The 27,449-nt window shown below is 41.6% G+C and overlaps 1 protein-coding gene across 2 annotated transcripts in view; it reads right to left on the bottom strand.

Moving 5' to 3' along the window:
* The window catches only part of CARMIL1 (capping protein regulator and myosin 1 linker 1), a gene marked incomplete at both ends in the record, with an annotated part of 173,594 nt that extends 146,392 nt beyond the window's left edge, over positions 1 to 27,202 (bottom strand). For both annotated transcript variants that reach the window (XM_079533554.1, XM_079533555.1), the window contains 2 exons: positions 24,050 to 24,147; positions 27,163 to 27,202. In XM_079533554.1, the coding sequence (XP_079389680.1) occupies positions 24,050 to 24,147; positions 27,163 to 27,202 (138 nt within the window). The remainder of the gene's footprint in view (positions 1 to 24,049; positions 24,148 to 27,162) is intronic.
* Between the last annotated feature and the right edge of the window lie 247 nt (positions 27,203 to 27,449).

Below are 27,449 nucleotides of genomic sequence, written 5' to 3'. Positions count from 1 at the left end.
AGACTTAATGGGAAAGCTAATGCAGATCCACCAAGCAGTTTCTGAGATCAAGAACCACACTTACTGGTAACACCATTTAAATTACACTGATAGCTTTTTATTCTAATAGTAATACATGGCGTTTTCATTATCCGCACAGATGTGATATTGCACTGCCTGGGCTCCTGCCAAACCAGGAGCAATAAAACTAAGGAACTCCCAAGGCAAAACATTCCAAGGCAAGTTTAAAGCCCCACATTTGACACTAATCCTCACACTTATTCTATACTGAAACCCTGAACCTCTGTGGTGGTAGAAAAGTGCATTTGGCATATCCCCTCCCAAGCCACATCAGCCCTCTCCAGACACTGCTTTCCAGGTCATAACAAGTAGAGGATAATCGTGTGGCTGAGGAGCATCTAGGTAACTAAGTGTCTAAATTTACAAGTAAATCATCATCAACAGAAAGATAAGCGATCTCCACATCAAGGTTGAGAAGGGGAACTTAATCTGCATCCTCCGCATCACTGTCAGCAGAAACCCACTTAACAATGATAACAGAGATCAAAGCTAAGTGGCTTTATTTACACCTTCTGCTCCAGCCTTCTGTCACAAGTACATTAATTTTCTCTTCTCATTTTTGGTTATCACAGTCACTTTGGATACTATGCTTCAGGTTATGGCAGCAGCTTTACTTCTGCATTTACAATATTTTCAGAAAGATGCATTGAGGTTTTCAGTATACATAAGAAGTCAAGAAGCAATACACAATTAATTGATAATAAAAAGTTTTGTCTATCAAGACTTCATTCCACCATACTGGCTACAAAACTACTAACTGCAAGCACACTTTCATGATTCCCACTTAAAAAAACTTTTCACATTATTGTCTCTCACAAATAATAGCAATAAATGTCTTTTCTTCTCTAAATTTCTAGTTATCAGGCAGGTATCAACTATCAAGTATGTACCCAAAGGTATTGAGAATCTTACAAATTCAGCCATGAACAAAGGTAAATTTTCAAAAGGCCTAGGTAAGTTTGGTCTACAATGTGCTTTCCTTTAGAAGTCTGAAAATTCCATTCCTGTAGTCAAAAATAATTAAAGAAACAGGAATTGTTGTCCAAGCCATATCCACACCTACCAAATGCCAGTTAATTAGCAGCCCTTTGTTTTCTACAAAAAAAGAAAGTAATCTTTGTTTGCTGCACCATGGTACATAGTAAATCTAATGTACCTCTTGGAAATATCTCAACAATTAGAAAGGTAGAACTCAGTATCAATCTGAGGTAAAGTGACAAACAAAAAAAACATTGTAAAGTCATTGACAATTTAATGGAAGATGTATCATTAAACAATTTCTCTATTATTGAGCTCCTAACTGTGCCTTTCCAAGGACACAGGCGCATTCTGTTCCTGACAGTCTTCTTCCTATGAGATATACCAGAATTAAAACAAAACAGCAGGTATGCACTGCATTTAGAGCCTAAGTTTATAAACAGCAATTTTGTATACAACTTTGAAAGATGAAGTTTTCCATCAGTGAAGCCAACAGGAAGCGGCCATTCATTTCAGTGTGCTACGCTAAAATAGACATGGGGCTGACACTGCACACATACTTAAAAATATATGTATAGCAATTTGTAATAATCCTCATCATAGATTCCAATACTGTGCTACTAGACCCTAGCTTACTTGGACCATGTTGGGTCTAACTGTTATAGAGCCAATGGACACTCAACGTGCCTGACAGAGACTTTAGTGAAAGCTCCCTTTGCCATTTGCTACAGTGAGCAGCACTTCTATTTCCCACACACCTTCCAGGCTGATCTCTTGCTCCCATATTAATCAGCAATTCTGTTGTGTAACAGCACAAGGCAGCTCTGTTAATCTCACTCCAGCTCTGCTCTTACATTGCAACTCAGCTGGCAACTGGCTGCTGGTCTTCTACGGGGAATCCTGTCCTCTGGCAGCTCCACCCTTCCTCCTGGGAATGAGGACAAGGGGTGGGCCCACAGAGCAGAGAGGTGTGATATGGAAGACTTCGGGGCAAAAGGAGCAAATTCCCTGGTTTCTCTTTTACCTTTTGGCTGTCCCTGGGTTGATTCAGCCCAGAGCAGAAGAGCTAAGGGGAGGCCTCACGGCAGCTGCAGGGGAGCTTGTAAGGTTTTGGTCAGTTGGTCTGGGGATGAGTTTTGGTTTTTGTTTTGTTGTTGTCATTTTGATACCTGCTTATTCTAACCCAAATCCTCCAAAAAGTGAGATGAAGTGTTGGAACATCACTCAATGAGGAACGACATTTGAGTTATACATGAAACTGCTGAGAAAGGAACAGCGCTGCCTGTCATCTGAGTGCAAAGGAAAAAAAGCAACAAACATTTCTCAGTAGCCTATTAATACAATAATAAACTTTTCTGTGACCAAGGCATACATTCAACAAAACATTTGCAATCTGCTTATCTTTCTACTTCCAGAGGAAAAAACATCTGAAGCACTCAGGAGAAGCAATCAAACATGTAAATGCCCTACATAAGTGGCAACCTTGCAGATCAGATCCATCTGTGCAAGAAGGACCCTTGCTCAGTTGCCTCTCGCTGCAGTCTCTCTGGCTTGCTTCACCACCCCAAGCATTGTGTACCTTATGTACTTAGCACTGCCTGGTCCCTGAGATGTGTTTGCCCATGTGACAAATGATTAATTTGCTCATTCACCAGAAGGCTGTGACATTCTGGTTGGCACCATCACATCTGTCAGCTGCCTCATACAACAACGAAGATTAAGGTCCATTTTTGGATGCTGATGAAATACAAGCCAGTAGTGTCACGTGCAAGGAAAAATGTTCTGGATTCCAGACATTTTAAGTTTTTGCAAGAGCATGTTAGGCTTTTTTAAATAGTTATTCATTGAAATTCTCTCTCTTTTATACCTCAAACTAAAGATAATGCCAAGAGCACATCATTTTATTTTTTCCACTTAAACACTGCCTATAAAACCCTTCTAGGGCTGAGAGCCTATTGTCCTACTTGAATATCAACATCACCTCCCAAAGCTTGCAGCATCTCAGAGTGGACACTACAGTGCAACAAACAGCAGGAACTGCGAAAGGAAGGAGGGAATACAGAAATAAATCCACATTTACAGACAGTAACTGCATGAAGAGCCCAGAAAAATAATTAAAGTTCTTGGGGGGAAGGGAAAAAGACTAGGAACTCCATTAAGCAGGGCATTCAATAGCTGTATCATATTCACAATGGATTATTAGCCTTCCCAGGATATTACATTTAAGCAAACATTCTGTGAATACAAAATAGGATCCCCTAGTAAACAGAATAAAGCAGGCTCACAGTTGGACTTTCAAAAACTGCCAAGATAATATTCAGAGCAAGTCATCAGTTCAGAAGCTGCATTTTGAGAGTGTTGCCCGACACCAGCACAAGAAACGACGTCACAAGGGAAAGACAACAAACTTGGGCTGTTGCCTGCATTGCTCAATTGCTCATATGAGGTTTTCCCCTCACAACCAGTGCTATCTAGTTAAATTCTTTATTGGTGATGAATTAGGCAACATCTTATTCTGTGCATTTTTAATTTAAAACCACTTATCCCAGCTCTTCTAAAAGCAGCTTAAAGGCTGCATACAAACTCTCATCCAGCCTCTTGCTTCTTGCCGTGAGCCATGCTGCATGGCCACTCATCTCTTCCACAAGATTCTTAAAATGCCTTTTGACAAGACAACTCTGCAACACTAACTGCTTTTCCCACTCACCCAGGACAGGAGGGCACTGAAGGCCTCCATCAAGACAGCTGCAGAGAGCATCATCAGCTGTAACCCATAGAACTCACTCTTTATCAAATCTGTGTTCTACAAGGTTGCTCCTACAGCACATCTCAACATATTTCCAACCACATTTGTTTCCCTCACAACCAGTATGTGAGGCATCCCTCACTTTATCCAGGCTGCTATCTGTCCTGCAGTACTCTAGTACCATCCTACAGCTATACTATACCTCTGAACATGTTTAACTTGTGTGACCAACTTCGTCCTCACCTGCTTGCCTCGAAGGTACAGAGAGAGAAAGGCAGAGCTGGACACACTTCAGAAATCATGATGAAGTGGAAGGGGTGTCCAGTAGACTCCACAAAGAATTGCTAAGCACTTGTACACAGACCACAGCAGGCCTCCCTGCACACCATTACAGGCTCCACTGGAAGACCAGAAGCCACAGTTACAACATCCCACAGCAAGACAAATAGAGAGAGCAACAGTACAACCAACTATTGTACAGCCATGGAAATCTCTGGCAACAAAGATGTCCTGGGAGAAACAGGATGCATCATTTGAAGCAGAAGAATCAATCTGTGAGCTGGTGCAGAGCAGTTCTTCCATTTCCACAAACATAAAAGCAAAGCACAGAGAGCTGAAGCAAAAAAAAATCGTTTTGTTCAACTTGAGTCACCTAAAAGACAGGTATTTAGCCTAGGTACCTCCTTTGATCCCTCTGTATGCAAAAAATGATTCCTCTCACCTGTCTCAGAACTGCTCTCCAGTGACTTAGTGATCCCCCATGACACCTTTGCTTTCAGCCAGCTAAACATCTCACAGGTTTCATCTTGTCCAAGGGACTAGCAAAGGCTGAGCTGTGGTCTCTTCAGCACGCTGAATAGAAGCTTATTAGGCATGCAGCAGCACTGCACAGTACTGGGTGAGTTACCCAGGGCTTCCCAGAGGTAAGAGCAGGCCTGCAGGCAGACACCAGCTGCAGCAAACATGCTAGAAATCTCAACTCCTGCAACTTAGGCAGTCATTTGGGTGGCCTTTGGCTGGCATTTTTAACCTGTGTCCTTATGTTTTGACATCCCAGATGCTTCTAGGAGAAAAATGATATTTAAAACAGAAGCATACTCTGTTCAAGACCTCTACACAAAGGAAAGTCAGGAAGCATCACTGGGTCCTCAGTGATGTTGAGCAATTGTTTCCCTTGGCTCTGCAATTTCTGATCTCCTGCAAAACCTCACATTCCTTACGTCCTCCTTTTTAATTGCAAATTGTGCAATGGTTTATTTGTTCATTCTTCATACATGTAGAAAACCTTCTGCCAAGGCAAGAATTTCCAAAAAAAAAGCAGCTGGGTTAACCAAGGCAATCTGCAAAGTCTTTTAAAAATGAGGCTCATTAGCCACCTAACACTAGTGCAGCATAATCCATTCATTCAATACTCAGCACACAGGCTTCAACTGCTAACAAAATAAAAGATCCAAGAGACAGGGATGGAGAGAGAGAGGAAATGCACTGGACATTTCAATCAGTTTTTCCCTTCTTGGCACTACAAAGCTGATTAGTTCCAGCTTCCAAGAGCTATTCCACCACACTGTGGTGGAAATAACTTTGGAAAACTTTGGAAAACTTTGATACCTGGCTTTAGTTGACATTAGCAAGGCAAAGTGTCCTGCAGCAGCCTCAGTCCATTCAGCTTGCTCCAGTGTCCATCTCTCCTGCCATCGTGATACCTCAGCAAAGCAGAGCAGGCAATAGGACTGTGCAGTCACTTTCTAGCTGCAAAGCCTTTTACCCCTGAGGACCAGTGAAAGACAAACTCACACTGCAAGCAGCCTGCTCTCTCACATAGGGCTGGAAATAACAAAAAGGAACTTCCTGGGTAGGGAAATGATTCAAAATTACTTCTGTGGTTTTATTCTTTCAGAAACATAAACAGGTTGTTGCTTCTCTCTCCCCCTTTCTCTCCCACATGGGGGGATTTCAAAGACATTAGCACTTTTTACTTTTTAAACAGGTAAGTGAAAAGCCACAAAAGCCAGGCAGGGCTTTGACACTAGGTCACACTTTCTCAGTCAGAAGAACATCCACATCATCACAGATACCACAGTTTTTTTCCTCCCAGTAAAGCATCAGCTTTTCAGGAGATCAATGGATTCCCCTACAGAAGAGAACAAACCAAGTGAGGCTGTGTATGCACAGTATCACACTGAAAAGAAAACTATCACAGAGCCCACAGAACTTGACCATGCTGCTCATGTCACTCAGCAGAATAATTCTGACAGCAGCCCCAAGGTTAGTTGCAAACAACTTTCTGAAAGTATTTTTAAACATTAGTGACCTTTTAAATGGAAACTTTGTGAAGAATTATACCACATAATTATTCCTCCATATATAGGAAAAGTTTCCAGACCAAGGAAAACTGTCCAGTGCTCAACAAGTCATAACTGAACAATCTCTTACATAATCACTCATAAGAGTCAAAGTCAGTCAGATTATTCAGCGCACACACAGACAACCAAGAAGCACAAAGAAATGAAATACTTCAACACTCGTGCCCATTCAGTAAGGCCCGTCTTCTCTCATCCTATGACAAGGCTCACCCTGGGCACATAAATATGCTTTCTATAAAAATTGCCTTCTATTAAATTACACAAAGTTGCTTCTATGCTAGACCTCTTCCATTTCAGCAATTAAACCCCCAAACCATAGTGTGGTTAACAAGTTAGAAAATCTCCAGTTTTATCCAACAACAGTTTCAATAGCTTGCACCCATTACTTAACTAAGAGAGAGCAAGGGCTGCCTCTGCAGAAGCTGTGTTGTTTTCACGCTGCATTTTTGGCACTAAAAACCCATTCCCAGACTGATCAGTCAAAACCGGATAAATACTCACAGACAGTTACCAAAGCATAAAACATCTTCCTATGGCCTGCCTTGAATCTGTAGATCTTTCCACCTCAGTCCAGCCAGATGCTAACGTCTCCAGTCATTATTTTCAGGACTTTACTTGCACATTTTTCAAAGGAAAGATCCCCTAACATTAGTTTAACAAGAACAGCTACACACCAATATTTTCAAGGTCCTTTGAAATAGTAGCAGACCTGTAGTACTATAAATATTTTTCTCTTGTCTTTGCATACCGTTTATTTATTAAAATCTGTTAAACTCTTTTCATTTTTTCTTTAATAAATACATTGCAAAATAAGTACTTTGCTATTAAGTACAAACAAATCATACAGACCTTCTAAGATGTATTAGCATTTTAAAAAGAGGAAAATCCTACATTAGTGTAAGAGAGAAAATTTTAACTACAGAGTGCTTTTTATTTGTCCTAGTCAGTGGGTATCACAAAAACACAGAATGGCCTGGGTTGAAAAGGACCACAATGATCACCTAGTTCCAACCCCCTGCTATGTGCAGGGTTGCCAACCACCAGACCAGGCTGCCCAGAGTCACATCCAGCCTGGCCTTGAATGCCTCCAGGGATGGGGCATCTACAACCTCCTTGGGCAACCTGTTCCAGTGTGTCACCACCCTCTGTGTGAAAAACTTCCTCCTAATAGCTAACCTAAACCTCCCCTGTCTCAGTTTAAAGCCATTTCCCCTTGACCTATCACTATCCACCCTTGTAAACAGCTGTTCCCCCTCCCATTTGCACTCTCCCTTCATGTCTGCCTTAAACTCCCCAGGAAATCACAGCTCATCAGGGCAGCACACAGACACTGAGTTTCTCTTCAAAGACAGAACACTTGTGCAGGACAGCTTACCAAAAGAGCTTCACTGGGGAAGCACAAACTGGAAGGCACCGAACTACACCAAAATCACCTACATGAAAGCACAGATTTCATGTTGGAAGAGAAGAATTAAAAAAAAAAAAAAAAGTTGGCTTGTCAAGCCCAACTCAAACTGCATTTTTGCTTGCTATGTGTTTTCCCAGCTGCACAGTAAGTGAAGTCTTTCCAAAAGAGTCTGCCTTCTTATGAAAATAAACAACTGCTGAAAGCTCCCACTATCATTTATGACTCCAGGATTCAAGATCTTATCCCCTTGTCACTAAATCATCCTCCTCATTCAATCCAAGTAGTCACATTTTGAAACTGGTGAGGAAAAAAAAAAAAAAAAAAAAAACAACATACCAACAACAAAACATTTATTTGGTTTGAGAGTATGGGGGAAGACTCAAGGTCCATGCCCAGTGTGAATGGGTGTAAGATGATTTATGTGATGGCGAGCGTAAACTGACAATTCTTTTTTGTTATTGGATGCTGCTCGTTAGAGATTTTTATGTATCTCCACGTAAGTATTTAATGCTATTAAATAATCATACTTATCATTCACTCTGTTATCAGTATACTTCTCAGAGCTTATGTTCAGACATTTTTATTACTGCTAAATCCAAAGAAATGAATGCAACAGCAGACATGACTGCCAATATGACCTGAGGTAACAGATTATCCTTCTGGCTTTCTGTCACTAGAAACAGCCATTATAAATGATTGCATGACAGTCCTAAATTTCTAAATCTTCACTCATGAACAACAGTTAATGCCATCCTCGTGTACTCTGATATAACAACACCTGAAGCAAGCATACACTAAAATTTTATTTTCGAGTTTCGATGTGTTAACAATCATCTTCCTACACCCCAACTCTCCCAACCCTTCCCTCCCCCCCAAAAAAACCAACCAAACAAACAAAAGAAACCAAAATGGCAGGGAGAACAGAAGGGAAGCAGAAAAATCTCAGCAAAGCCTGATTTTCAGAGAGCAAGGCTAAGCCAACAAACTGCATGCCATCCTCAGCAACACAGGCTGGTATTCTCACACAAGCCCACACTCCTTCCAGAAATCTTTGAGAGACAGCACTTACTGAAAGAGCACTGGCACAAATAACAGCAGGGCCTTGCCTATGTGAACCTTTGCAGGAGAAAAACGCTAATATTTACACCAGCAACAGCAAGTTTGGGTGTAGGAAAGAAGTTCAAACAATTATCCATCAAGCCACACACAAGCATCTGAACAGTAGGTTCTGCATGTGTGTCTGAGATTTCCAAGGAAGAGGTGTCAAATCCACCTAGAAAAAAAACACTGTGGCATTTTTGTAAACACTCAGACAGCTGGAGGAAGTAAGACTACAAAGTTTATCCAATTGGTTATTTCTTGCAGATGGCATTCATGGATCCAGTTAGATCTCCCAAAACTCACGTGAGTTTTGCCACACTGAAATAAAAAGGTAGTACTCCTTACATTTGTGCCAAACCAGCACCAGACCATGCTTACCAAGAGCCAGGATTCTCAGTTACATGCTTACCCAGGAACCCAGCATCTCTTCTTTGAAGAGATAGTATGGCCCAGAAGGAATCGCCCCACAGCTGCAAGATGGGCAGAGGACTGAGAGTCTATCACTCAGAAGGATAAACTGTTTCCTGGAGCCTAGCCTGGTCTACAGCATTTTAAGGAGATCTGCGCACCACCTGCCATCCTACAGCTATTTCAGCAGCTATTTAACCAGGACTCGGCCAAGTAAAATGAAACTAAGAAACAGCTAAGATGGTCACAGTTAAGACTGGATAAAACCCAAGAATCTGAGGCATGGGTAGACCTAGTTCCTTGGATGTCTTCACTAATAAGGGCCATAAAAACACATAGTGTGTACCCTAACCAAGTCCTCCAAAGTCACTTAAGTTCCATCACTTTCTGTTCAGCTTCTGTTTGCCCAATTACAGAGACACAAGTTGACCCCTGATGAGAAAAGGAGATGTGCCTTTCCATCCAAGGCCTTCTGCTGTGTGGAGAAGGACATGGCTCACAGCTGAAGTCGGTTTAGTACAGAAAACAAGAGGGGAACTCCCTGTGCAGCAAGTAATTCCTCTGGCCTTGATCTCCCTTTCCTTGGCCTTGTTTTCAAATACTCTCCAAGCAGCCTCCTATCTGCTTCTTTGCTCTTTTTAGAAGGAAGGGTCAGCTCTCCCCCACTTAGATATTCTGACAGTAAAAATGATGTCTCAGGCCACTGCTGCTGTTATATCCAATCACATGAGGAGTCCCGAGGCTACATCTCTTGACCCAAGAGAAAATTCTTACAAAAAAAAAAAAAAAAAAAAAAAAAAAAAAAAAAAAAAAACAGTCTCAAAATGGATGTTTTAAAAACAAATATATACATACATACATTTTCTTGGAAGTTTTAGCCAGGGTAAATTCATCACCAAAAAGTCTGCACTTAAAAAGTTATTTTCTTATCAAATTGTGATCTCTGTTCTTCTCCCTTTAGAGGAAAAGCTGGTGCTTTGGGTTAGTACCAGGTAGAGTTATAGCTCCAAAATATTTGAATGTTGCTACAAGAAAGAATAAATAAAAGGACTCTCTCTAACATAATAAAAATGCGTCAGAACACACTTAATAAAAGCAGAAAGACAAGTCAGTGCTTACATAAGACAGAGTTTAAGAAGGAAAAACAAAGCCTGCATTTGTTTGTTTACTTAATCGCAAAGTTTAAAATAAACCAAAAAAACTGCAGAACATGTTTAAACCAAGTACTTCAAGATTAAAATTTTGGAAAACTTGAACCCTTGTGGTTTGTGTTAGTGAAACGTGCCCTTTAGTTTTATTCAACGCCTGTGTTAATGGAGAATGCTTTCAATGTGTTTTAATACAGCAGGACTTATATCAACACACACAGTGCATAGCACGAACACTCATTTTTACATGGACCTAATTTATTACCAGACCTTCAGGAACATTTTCAAACAAGGTATTCATGTTTTTGTGTTAAATAGAAATCTGGAAAAATTTAGGAGTTCATTCTTACATTAATCCACTGCTTAGAGGACTGTTCAGGGAGAATCTATCAGTCTTTTAAGTGTGCTGTTGTGAAGAGCACTTAGTGGAAAGCAGAAATACACAGCATTTGCATTAAACAAAAATTAATGACCCCTTCAGACTCTCAGTGACAGTTCTTGGGTTCAACCAGAGCAAAAGGGATTTTATAGCACTTGTCAAGTATGCATTTAATAATGAATAACGAAGCAGATAAAGCTACAAGCAGCACAGAAGATGGGCCAGGGCTCAGGCTTTTCACAGCATGTGTTGGCAGAGGGGTGTTCTCTGGCTGAAACAAACAGGCAATGCAGAACCTGCAGACACACTGTCTGCAGAAACCACCTAGCAGCTGAACATCACCTCAGTGCAAGAGGCAACATGCTGAGCTCAGGTGATTTTATTGCCTCTCATTTTGGTTACTCTACTGACCTTAAAATAAAATAAGACTGTAACTAACTTTGAAATATATATATATGTGCATTTATTGAGTAACATGTAATAAAGTGGCTCTTTAAGACACAGTACAATCTAAGCACCAATAGGTATAACATCATGTGCATTGGTATACATTCATGGGAGGAGTCGTTATTAAACACCCTCAGAAGCTCGACATTAATTTTACGCATGAACTCTGCCTACAGGAGAGGAAAACATCAATATCCCCATTTCAGATGCTTGAAAGCAATCTTGCCACACAGTGGTATACTGATAACTGAAAACCGCTGGGAATTTTTACCTCCATGTAATACTAAAATCAGCTCGGAACAGATTTTCCATTAGACACGAATTTTAAAAAAGAAGAAAAAACAAATAGAGGAGCTTAATGCTACTGCCAGAGGCTACCATATCCAAGATACTAAGTTTCCTCATGTCAGTGCATGCACACTGCCTTAAGAATTAACCAAATGTCCAGTCCCACTGCCTGGATCCATCACACTGCAGCAGACCCACTGACCTTCAGGTAGGGCACAAAGCCCTAAACAGAGCAATCCAGTCCAATCCAATCCACTCCTCACCTTGCAACACCTAGCTCCAGACGTCACCTGAGAGCACTCTGAGAGACTTTGAGCTAAGAAACCAGAATCGGGTTTTGGTCACACGTTAAGCAGACACAGTTCAATGTAACAGAGCAGCTGGGTTATTCAGAAACTGCAGAAGCATGGCAGATCCGTATTCAATGGATTTCCACAGGCTAAATTAAAAAGATGGCAGGACAGATTCAACGTGGCCACATAAAGACATAAAACTTTTGAAGAATGTCCAAAGTACGGATACAAAGATGTTGAATGGTCTGGAGGACAAGATGCATGAGCAGCAACTGAAGTCCCTGTGTTTGTTCAGCAGGGCAGAGGAGCTGAGGGGAGACCTGATGGCAGCTGCAGCTCCTCACAGGGAGCAGAGGGGCAGCGCTGAGCTCTGCTCTGTGTGACAGCGACAGGGCCGATGGAGCTGCGTCAGGGGAGGGCAGCTGGGGGTCATGGAAAGGGTCTGCAGCACAGGGCGGTGGGCACAGCCCCGAGTGCTGGAGTTCAAGGAGCGTTTGGATACTGCTCTCATAGAGTTTAGATTTTGGATGCTCCTAACTTGGAACCAGGACTTGTACTCAATGATTCTTACAGCTCCCTTCCAACTCAGGATATTCTGTGACTTTTGTTTGTTTGTTTCTTTGTTCTACTAGACGAAGCAATCAGATTATCCAAAGGTCAATTATGAAAACTCTCTGCTACCCCAAGAAGTGCCATCTGTTGCCAATAGGTACAGAGCTCAGTGTCCTTCAAGACACAAGATGGTAAAAACCGTGCTCTGCCAAATCAGTCAGACAGCCTTCCAAAGACACATCTAGATCCCACATGTTTCAGGGATTTTGTCAGCATACTTCATTATTTTAAGATTAGTGCAGAGTACAGGATCTCAAAGGTAAAGAACAGCTTCAAACACGGTTTTGTGAGAGGGAGGAGCACTGCCTGTTCTCCGCCACAGGTGTCCTGTATATTCTTCTGTAATTCTCTCTCAACTTGCTTAACTTATCACAGTGGTATTCCTACAGAAACAAAGCCAATGCAGTTTGTGAAACCCACAAAAACTTAACTGTAATGGTGTAAATAAAAAACTGTATTGAAATTACAGCCTTTTATCAGGTCTGAAATTACTGAGAACTAAAGCCCTGTGAGAATGGTAGGTTACTTGGACTCAAGCCCTTTGCCCAATCCATGGAAAAAACTTATTTCAAGAGAACACAAAAACACAAGAACAATAAAGCAGTTTGCTTTCAGCCTGGCAGGAATTAAGTCTGATGTCTGTGCCAACACTTCTTCCATGTTCCAGAAAAAGCTGCTATTACCACTTCAGAACCTGTGACACAGGAAGGCAGAAAAAGTTACTCCTTTTTGCCATTCCCTCAGACAGTATATCCCCTTTTGTACAATCAGAAATATTTTATTATTATTATTTATTTTAGAAATTATTTAGAAATTATTTCAGAAGATTGCTTGGAAAAATGTTTCCAATATTGGCTTCTCACAGGGTGTGTATATTGTAACTGGATGGTAAGAAAATACATTCCCTCTGATAGAAGTCTCCAACTTCACTTTTTTGGTGCTCTGAGAGCAGCACAGCTAGCAAATGCCTTGTTCCCATCCAGTCCTGAAGTCAAGCACCACCAAGCAGATTCATGCACCTGGCTTGACACACTGTTATCTACTCAGCCAGAGAACAGCAGCAGCATGCAGCTCTGGTATCCATGCTAGCAGCACCTGGGAAGGCAAGGAAATGAGGTCCCTACCTAAAGTTCTGCATCAAACACAAGTGCAATAACCTCCATTCAAGCTTACTGCTGGCTAATGGTTAAAGAGAGAAGCACTGTCAGCAACATACAAATCAGATCCTGGGGAGCAGTGGAAGGCTGGAACGAGGACAGAGGTGAAGAGGGAGGCAGAACGGCTTCCTTAAATCATGCAAATATTCTTTCCTTAAATCATGCAAATATTCTTAAGTACAGTCTTGATTTCAAACAATTGTCTGCAACTTCTTCCATATAGCAAGAGCATACAGACCCCCAGGAAGGAAAAATAAGATGCGTACTTCCTCACACCCCCATCCCTCCCCCAAAAAAGGACCAGAAAAAATACAGGGAAATAGAATAATAATCTATTTTAGGCAAACTTGTTAACTATTCAGGTTGAACAAAGACCTACTGAAAGTGCATTAAGGCTACATTTGTGATAAATGAATACCATACAAAAACCTGCAGGATTTTAATTTCACACAATTTCACGCACATACAAACAACAGCACATTGATCTAATCGTGTTACAGGAAGGACTTTAACAGGATAGCATTACATTAGATACAGCACATGAAACAAACTCAATCCTCAGCTTTTGTGTTGGGAGCTGTTTTCACATTATTTAAGGGGGCAAAAACGTATTTCAAAGGCTTACAAAAAGCATTTACTAAGTTTAATAAATCTGTCTGCTGATAAAGGATCACAGTTAAGGCAGCAAAAAAGCAAGGTGTTTTCAGTGCTGGCATTAATCCTACTGCCACCTAAAATCTAATCTGAATATGTAAATTTGAAGAGTTGAGACCTGTGCATTTTTAACAGTATTGAGCAGGCAAAAACCAGCAGCAGTTTCCAACTGAAACATATATCCCTATTGGATTAGGCTATTTCTGAAGACTTCTCTTAGGATTTGGCTAAAGACTGACCACTGCTCTTCTCCAGATAAGCTGTTTTTCAAATCTGGAGTTGACATACCTATACAGAAACCTGCAAACACTTGGCATTCAGCTTTGCTTCGCAGTTTGCATATTTGCCTGCGTGAGGTAAGCATATAAATGGCAGAAGAGCGGCTGTGAAATCCTTTGTGAAGGAAATGGTACAGATTGCACAAGCAGTTAAATCGCTTGGCATTACCAAATATTTTAGAAAATGTCTTCCCAAAGCTAAGAGAGAACTGTAAAAATTGGGCAACTCAGCATTCTATTCACAGACGAAATAATTTTAAAGCTTTTTTTTTTTAATAAGATATTAGACTGCTGTAGAACTATCCACATCACCAGCTAATCGCATTTAAATTGCCATGCTATACCACAGCCCTATTTATTGTTGTTATTTTTCCTTAAACATGGTCAGTTCATCTACCTAGAGAGATGGAAAGAGCAGTGCCAAGCATGACTTGTAGCCATCATACTGCCTTTTGTCCCCTCAGGACTTGCATATTCTATGTAATAACCTGTTGAGATGCTAACAATGTGTTTATTCCTTTTCAAATCAAAGAAAGCTACTTTGCCAAATGTAGGAAGAGCCTAAAGCCAAATTCTATCAACAGCCCATAATGCCAGGTATGAACCAAACTGCTCCCATGACATAAGTAACATAGATCTAACATCAAAGAAACCTGAGAACAAGCAAGCAGAGAATGTTCCTCCTATATGAGTAGTATCATGTGCAATCATATACAAAACAAAGAAGAAACTGATAACAGTCATTTATTTTTCTTTAGCGCAGTAACACTAATTTATGTCCATCATTCTTGTATTTGTGGGAATACACATGCGTCCAAATACATCAGCATTATCTCGGTGAGGAAAGGAAGTAGAAGAAAAGAAATGCACTTCTGAGAAAATGGGATGCTAGTGTAAGAGCAGGGGCAAGCTCAAAAGCAAGCATGAGTTCTGCGAGCAATCCACATATAGGAAAGTTTCCTGGAATCTCCTGAAGAGAAGATGAAGAACAGCAAGGAGGGAGATGGGAAAGGGAAAATAAAGATACCCAGAAAGTATGCAACAAGTGTACACAGCACACAGCAACATGCTTCAACAAATTCTAGTTTAGATTTGTAATATGAATAACCTCGTGGAGATATTAGTAATTATTTCTCATTAATGCAGTAATGCCTAACAAAGTTAGCATTTCCTCAAATGCTTACTAGCTACACTATAAAAACCAGAAAAGAAGATCTTCAGCTGAAACTTCACAGAATCACAGAATTGTAGGGGTTGGAAGGGACCTCCAGAGATCATCGAGTCCAACCCCCCAAACTTGCTGCACCACAAGCCCAAACATTAAGCTACCTTCGCCTACCTTCACTAAGGCTCCTCCAGCTGCATCTGGGGGTAAAGGACAGTACTATTCTTAAGCACCAGGCTCAAGCTCTTGTTTGGAGATGAGCCTTGTAAGCTTTCCCCTTTGTATGAATAGTTGCTAGTGGCCTCGAAGGCAGAGATAGAAGCCATTTTATTCAAAGGTCAGCCCTAAACAAACATAGCAATGCCCCATCTCCCAATTCAGATCAGGGTCAACAGCCATTCATTTCCCCTAATCAGATCTACCTAGAAACCTCTCTGTAGCAACTACATTACCCTCTTGTTTTTCACTCCAATCCTAAGCAGATATTGATAGCTTAGCTCAAATCCACAAAAGTTCACAAAGGGTTACAAATATGATCGATTGTCAAAGTTTAATGTACAAGCAGAGGATGCAGTTCAGTCAGAGAACTGAGGATGTGTCAAGAGGAAGAGGCATCTGCCTGAAGTGCATATTTCATAAACACGTGTCTCTGGCATGCTTCTTCCAAACATTCATGAAATAGAAATGGCTTGCTTCAAGTTGCCTCAGCTTCCTAAGCAGTGGCTATTAAGAGAGCTTTCAATGAGCCCAAACGCACTGCTGCCTACTTTACAGGCTGCGTGTTTCTTGCTAACCATTGCTTTAACTCAAGAAAGGGGAAAGAGTTAAACGTACCCACTGGCTTATCCAAAAAGCAAAGAAACAAGTACAGCCACCCCATGAAAAAAGCAATGCAGGAGAGAGCTCTTAAAGGGAAAATAGGCCCAGCCTCTACCCAATTGTTTTCCATCCCCTCATACACACTTAAGCCTATTGTCCTGTCACAGAGGTCTTCTACAATATTCAGGGATTCAAATGCCATCTATCAGCCCAGAGAATAAGCTGCAGATCATTCAACCGCCATAAGAAACGTCCACGATTTTCAACTTTTATGAGTCACTGTGCAAAGAAGAACCAGGAACATCACCTGTCCGAGTACAAACTGTTCCTCACTTGCTTTCGGTTTCTATCTTGCAGGCATTTCAGCTGCACCCTTTTCTCCTCATTTTACAGCAACCAGCAGAAACTTGTTGCAATACACTAACGTTAAAGCCCCAAGTTGCACATAGCTGGACCCTGTTCCACTCCCCTGGCTCCCCCTAACCTGAGCAAACCAATTAATTTCAGTAAGGCTGTTTCAGGAATGCAAGGTTATCAGACCCTGCCTTTTGTAATTAAATTTTCATAGTTATACTTCATCATCTTAAATGTTCAAATTAAGGAATCCATCATTAACCAAAAAGCTATCAATCATGAGTTGTGGCAGAGGGGGTGTTTTGGAAATAGGGAGCTATTAGACACGAACGAGGGCAAGAATCAGCTTGGGGACTGCGGTAGTAATACAAAGCACATTTAGCAGCAATTACATTTAACAAATAATTTTACATACTTGGCCTGTAATTATCTTACACGGATTTAAATTACTTCTGCCAGGAGAAAAAAAAAAAAAAAAAAAGCAGCAGAACTGTAGGTGATCCCAAGTAAATATTTTAATCATCAGACAAATGGGGCATGTTCCCAAATCCTCCACCACAACAACGGCCAAAGAGAGGGGCTCTCAAGCAACAGACAGCATTTTTCACCATGCATGGCACTGGCTTTTCAATTAGCAGACCTTGTGGTCTTTTTTTTTTTAAGCTCACTGCATCCCCCACATTGCTTACAATAAAGTGAGCCACATTTCATGGGCAAGAAATCTTTTCTTTGAGTAAGAATCTCCAGACAAGGCAGACAAAGCAAGCCATGAGAGAAAAAACAACATAGACAAGATTTTTGAATTTATACTGGTCCACCAAATAACACATACTCTATTTCTTCCCCCCAACTCCCCAAAGCCTTCTTTCTTGAAAAAACAGCCATCATTGGTGAAGGGCTACAAAGACAAGAACTTGACCCTAATGCTCATTTTATATTTTTCATTTCAAGCTTTTTGGAAATTATGCGTAGTATTCGCTCTTCTGCCACTTTTATTCATAGATTTCAATGCAAATCCTCACTTAGGAAGGTTGCATTTCATAAATTACAGTGGCAGGGAGTCAGGCACTCTGGAAACAAAAGTGCATTAGCAAACCACTTTGGTACATTATATATTCAGCAAAAGAAATAGAAAGAGTATGATGGTTTAAAAAAAAAATAGATTATTTTATTGGGTTATGAAAAATTGATAGAAGGAAAGATCCTCTGTGTCATTCAGAGCCACAGCGGAGTCCTTCCTACCAGTCCTGTCTTCCTAAGAGCAGTGAACAGAAAACCAGAAGCCACTAAGATTGAGGCAGTGTTTATATTCCCTCCTTGCAGAGCACAGATAAGGACACTACACACTCTGTGTGTAGGTGGGTGCTGAGTATCTGAGACAGAACAAAGGCAGCTGCTTTCCAGGCAATGGAAGCAGAGTCACCTTTTCTTACCTTTTTCTAGGTGTGCCAATTGTCCAGAATTAAAGAAGTCAAGTGCAAGCAAGCTGATCTTCTGATAAAGTCATAATTCTACCCTCCCAAAGCACACATTACAGAGAATGTAAGAATGCACTATACTCTCAAAGTGCAAGAAATCTTCCATGCCTGAATCAAGTGTCAAAGAAAGCATACAGCTCGGGGCAGAGCTGCACTCAAAAGGACACAGAAGAGCCAGGGCTGTGGAAAATTTGCATTTTTGCTTGGGTAGCCAGAGAAAAAGAACTGTTCCGCTTTGGTCAAAGGCCAATTTAATTAGAGAGTAGATTACTGCTTACCCTTAAGGCAGACAAACCTGAGGGAAAGGAGCAGAATGCCCAAGCACTACCTCACAGTTTATTCCTATTATAATGCTGAAAACCTATTCAAGTGTGTCAACACTGATTTAAACGCAAGACACATGGTTCTTCCTGCAGTATGTGTTTTCAGTGGGGGAGAGGTTACAAATAAGAAAGGGGAAGAGAAGGAAAACTGCAAGTAGCAGCCATCAGGAGAAACTGAAGAAGAAACTGCAATTGCCAGCCCCAGCAACCCACAGGGAAGGGTACCATTTCTCTCCACTTGGTTGATTCTGGATTCTTTTCCTAGAAGTGGAAGCTTCTCAGCAAGGATGATTTTAACTTTTGCATGTTCTATCAGCACATCAGAATGTTAAGTGTGTAAAACCTCCCAGGCATTATGGATCAGTGTACGATTTGTATGTAGATTTATTTTAAAAATTCATTTCTGGGCAAGTTTATAAAAAAATCTTATTTTGGGGCTAAGTATAACAAATTTATATACAACTGCGTTAATAAATTAACTGCATAATAATGCAACTGGATTCGTATGTTCTCTTTCCAGTAGCATTCTTATTATTTCAGTTTTCTGCAGCAATCAGTCACAGTTCAATTGTTTTAAGACTCATCTTATAAACTGATTAAAATAAATTTTCACTTTTTTTTTTATTACTCTCTCTTGCTTTATTTACATTTCCTGACATGAGGGATGTACCAACACCTACTTCCTTTCATATTTATAAATACACACTTAAGATATATGTCATAACACTCAGTGTTGTGGGCTTGGAAGAGGAAGCTCCATTATTCTACAGGAATGTCCATACAGCAGATCATATTCACACACCAGCTGTCATGATATAAAGCACAAGATAACACACGTTTTATGTAAAACCAACCTTGGACTACCCTGTAAGCTTCACATCTTAGTGATTTAATAGAAGTGAATATTTTTTTACGCTTGCTCCTACTTGGATACTGAATTTCATCTCTATTCAGACTGAAAACTATAGATGGATCACGACAAAAGATAAGCAACGGGAAACAAGCGCCAGAGCTTTTAATCCCAAAATAGTTTTGGCTCTGCAGAATATTACTGCCTCCACTCTGAGACTGCTATCCCTATAGTTGAACAGGCACAGCAGCTCAGCTTTATTCAACTGCTTCAATAAATTCAGCCAGGTTCTTTGCACCGCCACAAGGACAGTGCTCAAGAGGGCCATAACTGATCCTTTAAAAGTAAATACAGATATATATATATTTAAAAATAATAATAATAATAATAATTTTTCACTCTTTAGCAGCAAATCTTCAAATGTAGACCATGAAATCTCACCATGTGCACACAATAAATATAAACCTGTTTGAAAAAGTAAAGCAGGCATTTTGTTTCCAAAGTCATTGGCAACATACGCCCCCCAAAAAAGTGACAAGGACGTATGAATTACTCTCAGTAAACCCATGTCGAGCATACAGAGTATTTCAAGGAGAGCCACCTGCCAAAGCAACTGTCAGGGTTCCAGAAGTAGCACCGCAATATTTTAACAAGGAGAACATGAATGACCTGAGGGCAGCAATGTAACTGAGATTCCTCAACGGGATTTCCTAATAAAGTGCTCTCAGTTACTATATCACATCACACTCTCCTGACCTTAAGGTTAGGGAAACGTTAAAACAAAAACAAAATCACAACAGAGCAGCCATACAGAGAATGTAACTGTTTGCTGTATGTATGAGATTCATTCGGGAAAGCAAAACTAATCTACAAGAAACTAGGCCATAATTATTCCCTTTTATTGTTAATAAGGCAGAATAAAAATAAGAAGTACCTTGGAATATTTGTCCATCACGAATCACTCCTAAAAACAGAAGTATTTTATAACAAGCTGATCGGACATACTATATTGCCTTACAATTTCCACTTTTCAATGACTTGCTGATAGGAAGAAACTGCAGTGGGAAGTATTCATCAAAACACTACAGATACCTTGGATTTTGAGAGGAAAAGAGTAGCACCATGCACACTGGAAGCAGGAAGCCCAGTTTCCTACTGGAGATTGTCTGCAGGTAGTAATCCGATAATCACAGAGGCTTAAAAAGCAACATCATAAACACATTTTTCTCCTGGACAGGGCATCATGCATGATTCCTTATGGCACCAAAACAGAACCAACAGTGTTCAGATTACAACTTAGACCTCTACACACCCATCAGCTGTGGCTTAAACCAGACCAGTCTTGCAGCAGCATTCTCCTTGGGCAGGAAAAACACAGAGCCCACTACTGGTGTGTGCGAGGAGCTCTGCTGGGGTTTGGCTGCTGTGCACACCCTGAGGTGGCACAGGTAGGCTCTAGCTGCTAGCAAATGGCTGGCTAAAGCCTTGACCTGGAGCAGGACCTCGCTGCTCCAGCAATAGAAAGTCAACTTGGGTAGGGCTGTGGTGTCACCCTATTTGCTTGGGGACTCATCTGAACCCCAGTGAAGCTGGCCATTGGTTTTTCAAGTTGGTTATTGTTTTTTCAGTGTTAGACACCAGTTTGTAGCCTCCGTCTCTGTGGCCAAACAACATCACAGATCAGAGTTAGTTCAGAGTCTTGCTGGTTTGTATCATTCTGACTAACTGAAAAACCAAATAAGTGCAAAATGAGATTACTGAGGCAGCAAAGTGGTTATGCAGAGTGAGAAATATGTCTTGTATCAGAACACGCAAGTCATAATTTCAAATCTCTGGAACCCACATCTGAGATCCTAAAGTTTCTAAAGCTATCTTAAGGTAGGCATGGACTTCATTCACCAATTTCACCATCTTAACATTCTTCATCTTTAGCAGCATTTTTTTTTTTTTTTTTTTTCCTCACTGTTTTTTTTCTTTGGTCTCAGATTCCAATTTTCATCTTAATTAAGAGGAATTTGCTAGAGCACATCTACTTGACTGAAGTGTATGATTATATCCATATTCTAGTACTTTATATCTTGAATACATCATGAACAGGGCAAGAGGTCAAGTGTTTTTATAGCTACATGCAAAGCACAGGCTTTGAAAAATAATCTCCTTTTCTTGAAGTGTCACTGATGTTGCTGGATTTACTTACGAAGGAAGGATGAGAGATCACTGGGCCTCTGTGATCAACCTCCTCTAAAGACTTGAGTGCATACCACCATGGTGCTGGCATTGGCTAGACCAAGTGCAACAGGATTTTCTACTTATTAAGTGCAGAATCCATTGCATGCTGGTTAATTTGCTTATAAACACTCAACCACTAATAAAATTTAAATCTAAATCTCAAAACAATTAATTGCTACACATGAACTCAAGAGGCCTTGCTCAGAAGAGCACAAGCATCTCAAAGCTAAGCTTTCAGGAGTCAAAAAGCACTGGCGTGAAGGTTGTCCACACAGTCATGTTTGAGCACCCTGGTGCATACACTTAAGGATATAGAGTTTAATTAGTGAATTGCTTTTGCCACCAACACTTAATTCAGCTTGACACGCTCACCCAAGGCACAACTACTCAGTATTCACTTTCATCTGCATTGGACAATGTGCTGCTATATGTATTTTTTGCCAAATACCATTAAATCCTAGCTTGGAGTGCAAGAATTCTTCATTTTGTTGTGTGGTTTTCCGTGGTGTTTATCATAAAGCACCTCCATGTTTCTTAAGCAAGGTTGTTTATTTTCAGAATCTTTTGAGGAGAGAAAGGTTCATCTCTTCTGTCACAGACAAGAAATTACAGTATCTAGACAAAGTAACACCAAAGTCTCCACTAACTGAAGACACTCAAGGTGTAACTGGTATCATTTTTTCAGATCACCCTGCATCTCAGAGAACGTTCTGTACTAAAAAGAAACCACAGTCTCCACTGGCTTCAGCCACTGCAGAGGACACTCAGTATTTCTGAAAAGAAAACCACATAAAATAAAAGTAACCATACATAGGTACAGAAATATTGTAAAAAAAGAAAGAGTGATTTATACTGCTTCACACAGGGACTCCATAACAGAAGAAAATGAAATCCACCCCCAGCAATCAACAGTCAGTTTCTCTAACCATGAAAGCATTCTCTCCTTTCTTGCAATACAAGTCCTCTGCATGGCTGCATCAAAGAATAAATGCTTCTACCAGACAACACCCTCTTTCATATCCTTGAAAGGCTTATCCTGTGCGCTGAAGGTAACATGCAAGCACACAAGAGCTACTCGAGAAAGCTGAGAACCCCTTAAAGAGGTTCCTTCCCTTTCAGTACCTTTCTAGCCATAAAAGATTAAAGTCTCCCACCTGAGAGTTTAGGAGATCACAGGGAAAAAAATGATCCGAGTCATCTCATTTAGGCATTTCACCACTGAATAGCACATACCTCAGATGCTACACTGAGGATTCAAAGGTTGACATTCTTTTGGTCCCATTAGGTCAGAACAGTACTACAGTACTGCCACAATGTATTTCACTATTGATATCAATAATGATTCTGTGTAAGTCAAGAAGTCAATCAAGTGTTACTGCTTCAGTGAAACTGTCAGCCTTCCCTATAAACACGGCTTTCAACTCAATAGAGCTGAACAATCAACATTCACATCCTCAACTATTTCCGGTACAGAAGCAAACTTAACTCAGGAGCTATAAATAATACGGGTAGACACCAAGCAGAAAATATTTTAAATTCCTTTAGTAGCTACTCTCACTGAAATACAGATGGTTATCAACAATCTTGCTGCCCTGAATAAGAAATTCATACTATACGAAGATAATTTAGAACTGATTAATATGTTGTGTTCTTGTTAAAAACCAGACTATCAACACGGAGCAGGTATCTAAAATCTCTAATGGCAAAACTTCCAAACATGCAATTGCATTCTTATTCATGCAAAGCAACAAATTTAAAACATCTTGCAAAGCATCACAGCAGTACTGTAGTTATTTGCATTTGTTATTCTCCTGATAGAGCAGTTTCAGAAGAAAGAAGAAATGAAGTTCTATCTCCTTTTGCATATCCAAGTATTTGAGACAGTGTGCACGCAAACCAGCTCATTATTGCAGCTTTCTCCTTATCAAAAGAGTACAGCGAAACTATTCTTGATGAAACAGGAAAGCATACTTAAGTGAGATTAATTAGACACTTTCCCCCACTAGTTTTAGGAATGACAATGGAGGATCCCACACAGTAAGCATTTCTTTTAAAATGCAGATAGTGACTTAATACTAGAAAAGTATAAATAGCCATTTGAGTTTTAGAAGCACAACAACTTTACAGTCATTCTTCATTGCATAACAACTTCAAGAAAGTCTCACAAGATTAGTAATTCCATATACTCCCTTTCCCATTTCTTGTCCACTCAAAACTCTTACTGATGTAAACAAGAAACCTCACCAGCAAAGGCAGCAGATGATTTTAGATCAGATTCTAGTAACACCTAATCTTCACATAAATCCACACCATGCCCTAACTATGAAGGATAAACCAGTGATAAACATGCAGCCTGCACACCAGCTTGCTTCACAAACTAGTAAAAAAGAAGTGACGTTGTGTATCTAACAGTACACAAAAAAATCAAAGAATCTTTCAAGAGAAATATTAATGCCTTCTGGAAAGACACTGGATTTTACTCCACAAGTTGAACCAATCTACTGTACTCACCAATATTTTGTTATCCACTTTGTCTCCCTTGGTTTCCAGCTTTACTTTCTTCTTGACTGAAATTTTGATTTTCCTCCCAATAACATCCCTGATGCTTTCTGAAAGAAAATACATTAATTAAATATTTTCCATGTCAACATAAGAAGGAAACTGATTTCATAGTCACATTTTCAGGAAGACCCACAGCTATGTTTCTTGCACTTACGCCTGTGCAACAGTACTAACCACCACCAAGCAAGTACTACTTTTATTAAGAAGTACATCATCCACACAGTAATTCACATCTATTATGGAAGGATTAGATATTTCATATGCCAGTATTCTAAACATAATTTTGTATTTCTTTCCAGCTCTACACATCAAAAGCATTCCCAGGACAAGCCCCAGCATTGCTTAGCTCTGCCTAGAGAAAATACAGCAAATTCCTCACTTGCTATTATTCATACCTGAAAAGCTTGCTGAAGCCAATTAACTTCTTGTATTACTGAAATACTACCCTTTATTGTTACTATCAGGGAGCTAAATGGGTCAGGTGATGGAAAACCAAGCGTTGGCACATTCTGTGCACTGCACATTCAAGATTCAATTCCCAGCCACCAACATCTGACAGCTATGCAATGGGTGCTGTGCAAGGCAGCCCTGGTCTCAGCCCAACTCCTAATGACAACGGTGCCAACAAACTTACATTAATTGCCATAATTTTTCACACACATAGACATACACACACACAGACCGTTTGTGCCAAGTACCAAATGAACAAGCCTTTCCCCTAAAGACTTGAACCCTGGTCTGAAGGGAACTCATACACGTGGAATCGTGTCAGAAATGACTAACACTGATATAAGTAGCAGATAAACAGAGGAGTTTGTCTGGAAGAGCCAATTTGGCACCTTCCATATGTTTTGCTACCCAGCACCCTCATACAAGGCAAGAAATCTTTTAAACACATTAACCTATTTGCCACAGGAAAAAACTCAAAGGCAGCTCTCCACCCTCCCAGGTGCACACACTTTGCCCTTGCACAGGCTAAAGTTGAAAAGCTAAAATTGAAGACTGCAGGCTCTTCCTGGGGCTTTTAATTACAGCATTCCAGCTTTCCAGCACAATTTCCTTCTGATAGCCTGACTGCATTCATCCAAACATCAAGTCTAGAAGCCCTGCCTGCAGGGCAGAAGGGTGCACAGGTCAGAAATAAGCCTGTTCGGTGTGACTGTCCACCAGAAGGAACTTTTTTTTCTGCCAAATCAAAATGTTTTCCCCAGGAATTTTAATTTTCCTATCAGGAAACAAGAGCTCCTCAGTAGCAGCCAGCCCAGGAAGGCAGCCCATGGCAGGCTGCCAGCGTTCTCAGGCTTGGTAGGGAGCTGGGCAGCCAGCTTCCCAGGCAGTCAGGTAGCAGGGCCAGGGGAAAGTCCGACCCCATCCTCCCTCCCAACAGTGGGAGCTGTGTTCTGAGACTTCCTCTCGCCTGGTTCTGTGGTTATCTCAAGCAGTGATGGGGAGAGGAAGGGTCTGGGGCTCAACCAGGCACCAGGCTGTACCTGTTTGAAAGGGCTGAAGAAGTTTCTGAGATTTAAGTTTCACAGTTTTTTTCCCATGTGGCTGCAAACTATTTTGTACACACTGGAGGTAGGTGGACTTGCAAAGTACTTTGTCAGATCAGGTGCTAGAGATGCAAAGTCAAGGCTCTCAGTTTCAAGTGCTCACTCATTTTCTACACCAGTGACTACTTTCAGACTCCAGCACCTCGCAGGAGCAGATCTGGGTAAGCCAATGGGAACAGGGGGATTCTTTTTAAATTATTTTCTTTTATTTTTAAAAGACTATGACCAACGACGTGACAAAGGTCACACAGGAAGTGAGTAACAACAAAAGCTGCAGCTCAGACATTCCTGCTCCCAGTTAAACATGCATTGTCCTTCCCCCCCCTCCACACACATTATCACTGAGGCTTAAGGTGTAGCCTCTGTCCTGCTCTCATAGCAGTTATTTCCAAAAGCCTATTTATAAAGTTGCCTTTTAACACGTGGATACCAAAATGCTACAGGAAATCAAACTTGCTCACACAAACACATCCACACACCCCATAGCGTGCAGACAACGTGGTGGGTGAACACAGGGCATCAGGATCAAGGTGAGGGGGCATTTTTTACCACTGCCCAAGGCCATCAGAGGATGGAATGTGTTACAGTGCTCAAGGATGCTCCGATTTGCTTTTTTCTGTAATACACACTGCACCCTGCCTGTGGTGCACAGGGGCACAGTACAAACCCACATGAGTACTACCATGTCACAACTGTAACTTTGCAAGTGGATTTTCACCAGTGTTTTGTCAGCGTTACAACTGTATCCCAGCAAAAGCACTCTCTGACTGAAGCCATGGATGTCAAAGCAACACAGTCAATGAAGGAGGAGATGCTTGTAAAAACTGTATTCAATGCAACATGTACCTCCTTGCCTGACAAATTTGTTTCCATCTGCCACAAAGGCAACACTTGAAGTTATTCATCCCCGCCCAGGTGAGACTCTCAGTTTGCACTTCAAGAGGCAACCCAATTTCTAAAACCAAAAGACACTCGAACAGGGTGACATCAGGTCCTGAAGCAGCAGCAGACCCGTTATCCCCGTATGACACCGGTTGCCAACCATCCGTGTGCTGAGAGCTCCCAGCAGCGATGACAGCATTTCCAGGAGATCCCCATCAGCAGCTACGGTTGCTTCAGCATACACCATGGAGCACGGGAGGGCTGTTTGCATGCGGCCATGAAACTTTAATTACAAATAGCCTCTCGTATGCGCACATACGCAGGAAAAAAAATACCAGAAAAAAAAGGAGTTTTGAACTAGCCAATGCCCAGGGGGAATTAAACAAGAAACGTAAAGCCTCCATAGCGTTGTAAAGAGCTGCTGCGAGGCTGCGGGACCCGATGCCAGCGCGGCTCCCCCCGGCTGAGATCTCCCACGCGTGTCGCTGCCCGCAGGACCCCCGCCCCGCCCGTGGGGACCCCCGGAGGGCCGCAGCCCAGCCTCCCCGCAGCCCCCGCCAGCCGCCCCCGCGCAGCCCGGCCGCCCCCAGCTCTCCTCCCGCCCCGCCGCCGGGCCCCGGCCCTTACCGATGAGCTCGCGGGGGAGCTCGGCGCTCTCCTCGGCCATGCTGGCGCTGCCCGGCGGGGCCGTTCAGCGGCGCGCCGTCCCTCCGCAGAGCCAGGCGAGCATGAAATCCGCGGGGCGGGGGAGGAGGGCCGGCCCTGCGCCTGTGTGTGTGCGCGCCGACGGAGGGAAGGGGGCAATTCACCGCCCGCTCCCTCCGCGCCGCACGACCGCCCCGGCGGCCGGGAGGGGCATTTCCAGGGGAGGAATCGCCCGCGGCCAGCCCCGAGGCGGGAGGGAGGGCGGGAGA

Source organism: Tetrao urogallus (genome assembly GCF_951394365.1).
Source record: "Tetrao urogallus genome assembly, chromosome: 3".
NCBI lineage: Eukaryota > Metazoa > Chordata > Aves > Galliformes > Phasianidae > Tetrao > Tetrao urogallus.
This window is presented reverse-complemented; position numbering and strand designations above follow the sequence as displayed.